At 49.2% G+C, this 6,000-nt stretch overlaps 1 protein-coding gene across 1 annotated transcript in view; it reads left to right on the top strand.

Annotated features, from left to right (window-relative positions):
• The window catches only part of FBN3 (fibrillin 3), a gene marked incomplete at both ends in the record, with an annotated part of 163,194 nt that overhangs the window by 19,957 nt on the left and 137,237 nt on the right, over nucleotides 1-6,000 (top strand). The window contains one exon of the mRNA XM_083350353.1: nucleotides 2,875-2,970. Coding sequence (XP_083206479.1) covers nucleotides 2,875-2,970 — 96 coding nt within the window. The remainder of the gene's footprint in view (nucleotides 1-2,874; nucleotides 2,971-6,000) is intronic.

The following is a 6,000-nucleotide window of genomic DNA, read 5'->3' as shown; positions in this document are numbered from 1 at the left end:
AACGGTCTCGCATAGCAACAGAAAGTTTGGGCTCAATTGTGGTTGTAACTTGAGGACTACATGTACAAGTGTGGTTTCGGAGTGAGGTATTATCAATATGCTGATGATACCCAGCTTTTCATCTCCACCCCGAACCAACCCAGTGATGCCCTCAACGTGATGTCCCGTTGCCTGGAAGCGGTACGAATCTGGATGGGGAAGAACAGGCTTCAACTCAACCCGGCCAAGACTGAGTGGCTCTACGTGTCGGCATCTCGTGTTGTCCAAGATTTACCATCTTTGGTTATGGGGGGAGAGGTGTTGCCTCCCGTTGAAAGGGCGCGCAACTCAGGCGTCCTCCTGGATGCACGACTCGACTTAGATCATCATATAGGAGCCGTGGCCAGGGGGGCATTTGCCCAGGTTCTCCTGGTGCGCCAGTTGCGCCCCTATTTGGACCGAGATGCCCTACGCACGGTCACTCACGCACCCGTTACCTCCCGTATAGATTACTGTAATGCTCTCTACATGGGGCTGCCCTTGAAGACCACCCGGAGGCTTCAACTGGTGCAAAATGCGGCCGCGTGGGTAGTGATGGGAGCACCCCGATACTCCCATATTACACGCCTCCTGCGTGAGCTGCATTGGTTACCGGTTGCCCTCCGGGTAGGTGCTGGTACTTACCTTTAAAGCCCTACATGGCTTAGGCCCGGGATACTTGCAGGACCGTCTGCTGCCGGGAACGACTTCCCATCGCCCGGTGCGCTCACACAGGGAGGGCCTCCTCAGGGTGCCGTCGGCCAGACAATGTCGGCTGGCGACCCCCGGGGGGAGGGCCTTCTCTGTGGGAGCCCCAGCCCTGTGGAACCAGCTTCCCCTTGGAGCTTCGGATGGACCCCGGATCTCCGGTCCTTTCGCCGCGACCTCAAAACATTTGTTTTCCATCAGGCTGACCTGGACTGAGGATGGGGTTTTTTAATATTGTTTTAATTTTATTGGTTTTAGTAATTAATTATGGGGCTTTGTAATTTAATTCTTTTTTAATATTTATATTACTGTTTTTTGTAGCTGTTTTATTGTTGTGAGCCGTCCTGAGTCCTTCGGGAGATAGGGAGGCATATAAGTCCCATAAATAAATTTTATTTTTTATTTTTAAATACCGTAAATAAGTGCAACATGAACTGGGATTAGCAATTTCCTGCACTGGGCAGCTTCAATAGTCAGGCCCAAGTATCAGGTGGGTAATTAATTGATAACAATTAACTAATAATAATTAGCTTAAGGCAGGGGTCTTCAAACTTGGCCCTTTTATGACTTGTGGACCTCAACTCCCAGAATTCCTCAGTCAGCCATGCTGGCTGAGGAATTCTGGGAGTTGAAGTCCACAAGTCATAAAAGGCGCGCTGGCTGAGGAATTCTGGGAGTTGAAGTCCACAAGTCATAAAAGCGCCATGGTTCCCCCATGCGGGCTGAGGAATTCTGGGAGTTGAAGTCCACAAGTCATAAAAGGGCCAGGTTTGAGGAATACTGGCTTAAGGGGACGTTAGCATCCCTCCTCCTTCAGTTCTTCGGGGTAGAAAGATTCCATTCTTCTCTTCTTGACGTCTTCTTCTTCCAAAGCTTTTTCAATCCTACAGCTCATCCCCGACTTAGTGGAGCCCAACGTTTCTATTGCTAAGTGAGACCATTGTTAAGTGAGTTTTACCACCTTTCTTGCCACAGTGGCCAAGCGAATCACCACAGTTGTTAAGCTAGTCACGCAGTCATTAAGCGAATCTGGCTTCCCCATGGGCTTTGATTGACAGAAGTTCGCCAAAAGGGGATCACCGGACCCCGGGGAACTCTGCGACCGTCATAAATGTGAGTCAGTTGCCGTGACCATGGGGAGGCTGCAAGAATGAAAAAATGGCCATAAGTCACGGTCTTCAATGCTGTTGTAACTTCAACTGGTCACTAAACAAACGGTTGTAAGCTGAGGTCTACCTGTTCACCTCCCCACCCACCCCCACCCCATAACCATTTTATTTTTCACCTTACTGGGTAGTTTGGGTGTGGCTGTTTCCAAAAATCACTCTACCTCAATGTTTCTCAGTCTTGGCCACTTTAATACAAGGGAATTCTGGGAGATGAAGTCCCAAGGTGTTAAACTGGCCAAGTTTGACGAAAAACTAACGCTGGTCCAGGTTTAAGCTGGGGAACCTTGGGAGTTGAAGTCCACCTGTCTTAAATTTCCCAAGGTCGAGAGGCACTGCTCAGCCCAGAAAATTTGAAAGCTGAGCAGGGATTAAAACCCAAAATCATTTCTGGGTTTACTTGATCCATAATATACAGAATGACAGAGTCGGAAGGGAGCCTTGGAGGTCCTCTAGTCCGACCCCCTTGCTCAAGCAGCAGACCCTACACCCTTTCAGACAGATGTCTGTCCATTCTCTTCTTGAAAACCTCCAGGGTTGGAGCACCCACAACTCCTAGTGGCAAGCCGTTCCACTGGTTAATTGTCCTCACTGTCAGGAAGTTTCTCCTTAGTTCCAGGTTGCTTCTCTCCTTGATCCATTTCCATCCGTTGTTTCTCGTCTTGCCTTCGGGTGCTTTGGAGAATAAGTTGTCCCTACCAGGTTGATCCTTGCATGACTATATCACGTAAATAATAATAATAATAACAACAGCAATAATAATAATGTTGGAAGGGACTTTGGAGGTCATCTAGTCCAATCCCCCGCTCAGGCAGGAAACCCTACCAGGTGAGCTCTTTTTCTCTGAGATCACCCCCCATTCTTTTTCACCCATACACACATTCAGAAGACGCACCCCAAAGCCGATCTTCCTGGGACTCCCAGCCTTGTTCCAAGCTCATCTCCCGATTTATGCCTCTTTCTCTCTCTCTTTCTCACCCAGCCATCTGCGAAGGAGGATGTCAAAACGGCGGCCGGTGCATCGGGCCCAACCGCTGTGCCTGCGTGTACGGATTCACAGGACCCCAATGCGAGAGAGGTAGGCGAGCCAAACCCATTCAAAGGCAATCCTCCTGTTGCGTCACGCAGGAACTGCTTAGAAACCGCCCCGGAGCGGAGAAATGTGGAATTAGTTTAATGTCTGGAAAGGACACCGTTTTACGACTCCTCCATCTCTGCCCTGCTCAGATTCAGATGTTGTCCCAAAGGTGCTTTTTGTCCATGAGGCAACGGGACTTCCTTGTTTTTCTTTGAAGACATTTCACTTCTCATCCCAGAAGCTTCTTCTGCTCTGACCGGATGGCGGGGAAGGGAAGGATTTATACTCCTTGCAGACAGCCGGTCATTTGCATCATTTTTAGAGAGCCGTTGAGGCCACTTGGAGCTTTACCTGGGTCCTCAGGGACACCTGAGGGGTGCAAATGGGTGTGGAGTCTTTTCTTTGAAGACGTTTCGCTTCTCACCCCAGAAGCTTCTTCTGCTGTGACTGGATGGTGGGGAAGGGAAGGATTTATACTCCTTGCAGACTGCTGGTCATTTGCCTTCTTTTAAAGAGTCATTGAGGCCGCTTGGAGGTTTGTCTGTGTCCTCAGGGTCAGCTGGGTGGTGCAAAGGGGTGTGGAGCCGTCTTGGCTGCTGGATGTTTTCTGCCCTGGGTCCCTTCACCGTTGAAGACAGGTGCAGGCTGTTGGGGACAAGTCCGTGTTGTCTGCATCTCAAACTGGAGTGCAAATGAGGACACAGACAAACCTCCACGTGGCCTCAACGACCCTCTAAAAAGAACACAAATGACCAGCTGTCTGCAAGGAGTATAAATCCTTCCATTTCTCCACCATCCAGTCAGAGCGGAAGAAGCTTCTGGGATGAGAAGCGAAACGTCTTCAAAGGAAAAAAAACAAAGAAAGTCCAGTGTCCTCCTGGGGAAAAAAAAAGCACCTTTGGGGATAACCGTGACCCTGGAGGACGGAGAATCTCCCTGGACAGATTCAGCGGTCGGTTGCAGCTGAAGATCAGCGGGCTTCTATGGCCTGTAGTTTAGCGTTTTGTGGAAGGAGAACAATTTCTCTGCGGGCTTCACAGCCAGAATCTACGTTGGCTCTTCATCACTCTTTGGCAAAGAACATTGGGTGGTTCCCATACGTCTGCATTCATTCACTCACTCACTCACTCACTCATTTATTTATTTATCCCTCTTTAAAAGACATTGATAATCCTCTCGTTATCCTGAAGATCTCACACTGCAGATCTTACGATCTGCGCAAGCGAAAGATCAGACAGTAAATCCATGGGAAAGAAATGAGCAGTGAAGAAACGGGCGGGGAAGACGCATGAGGAATGAAAGATAGGATTCAAAGATGGAGGAGATGGGGGCCAGCCCAGCTCGCCCACCCACCCCAATTGGGATTCCGTCCTCTGAGCAACATCTCCTGTATCCCCATAGCTTCCCCCTCTTTTAGGGGGAACCCCCCGCCCCGGGATATCTGTAGGGGGCTCAAAAACGGGCAAGGTCGGTCGAGAAAGCGATTAAGTGAGAGGTTCAGACTTCGACTCCCAGAATTCCCCAGGCAGCATGCTTACTGAGGAATCCTGGGAGTTCAAGTCCACACGTCTGACTGGGTTAAATGCTGGCTCTGGTTTCAGCTGAGGAATTCTGGGAGTTCAAGTCCACACGTCTGAAGGTTTCCGGGTTTGAGAAACTGGGTTAAACTCTGGCTCTGGTTTCAGCTGGGGAATTCTGGGAGTTCAAGTCCACACGTCTTAAGGTTTCCGGGTTTGAGAAACTGGGTTAAATGCTGGTTCTGGTTTCAGCTGGGGAATTCTGGGAGTTGAAGTCCACACGTCTGAAGGTTTCTGGGTTTGAGAAACTGAGTTAAATGCTGGTTCTGGTTTCAGCTGGGGAATTCTGGGAGTTGAAGTCCACACGTCTGAAGGTTTCTGGGTTTGAGAAACTGAGTTAAATGCTGGCTTTGGTTTCAGCTGGGGAATTCTGGGAGTTGAAGTCCACACGTCTGAAGGTTTCTGGGTTTGAGAAACTGGGTTAAATGCTGGCTCTGGTTTCAGCTGGGGAATTCTGGGAGTTGAAGTCCACACGTCTGAAGGTTTCTGGGTTTGAGAAACTGGGTTAAATGCTGGTTCTGGTTTCAGCTGGGGAGTTCTGGGAGTTCAAGTCCACACGTCTGAAGGTTTCTGGGTTTGAGAAACTGGGTTAAATGCTGGCTCTGGTTTCAGCTGAGGAATTCTGGGAGTTCAAGTCCACACGTCTTAAGGTTTCCGTGTTTGAGAAACTGGGTTAAATGCTGGCTCTGGTTTCAGCTGGGGAATTCTGGGAGTTGAAGTCCACACGTCTGAAGGTTTCCGGGTTTGAGAAACTGGGTTAAATGCTGGCTCTGGTTTCAGCTGAGGAATTCTGGGAGTTCAAGTCCACACGTCTTAAGGTTTCCGTGTTTGAGAAACTGGGTTAAATGCTGGCTCTGGTTTCAGCTGGGGAATTCTGGGAGTTGAAGTCCACACGTCTGAAGGTTTCCGAGTTTGAGAAACTGGGTTAAATGCTCATTCTGGTTTCAGCTGGGGAGTTCTGGGAGTTCAAGTCCACACGTCTTAAGGTTTCCGGGTTTGAGAAACTGGGTTAAATGCTGGCTCTGGTTTCAGCTGGGGAATTCTGGGAGTTGAAGTCCACACGTCTGAAGGTTTCCGAGTTTGAGAAACTGGGTTAAATGCTCATTCTGGTTTCAGCTGGGGAGTTCTGGGAGTTCAAGTCCACACGTCTTAAGGTTTCCGGGTTTGAGAAACTGGGTTAAACACTGGCTCTGGTTTCAGCTGGGGAATTCTGGGAGTTGAAGTCCACACGTCTGAAGTTTTCCGGGTTTGAGAAACTGGGTTAAATGCTGGCTCTGGTTTCAGCTGAGGAATTCTGGGAGTTCAAGTCCACACGTCTTAAGGTTTCCGTGTTTGAGAAACTGGGTTAAATGCTGGCTCTGGTTTCAGCTGGGGAATTCTGGGAGTTGAAGTCCACACGTCTGAAGGTTTCCGAGTTTGAGAAACTGGGTTAAATGCTCATTCTGGTTTCAGC

Source organism: Vipera ursinii (assembly GCF_947247035.1).
Source record: "Vipera ursinii genome assembly, chromosome: 1".
Lineage (NCBI taxonomy): Eukaryota > Metazoa > Chordata > Lepidosauria > Squamata > Viperidae > Vipera > Vipera ursinii.
The sequence above is the reverse complement of the archived record's forward strand: the minus strand, read 5'-3'. Positions and strand labels throughout refer to the sequence as shown.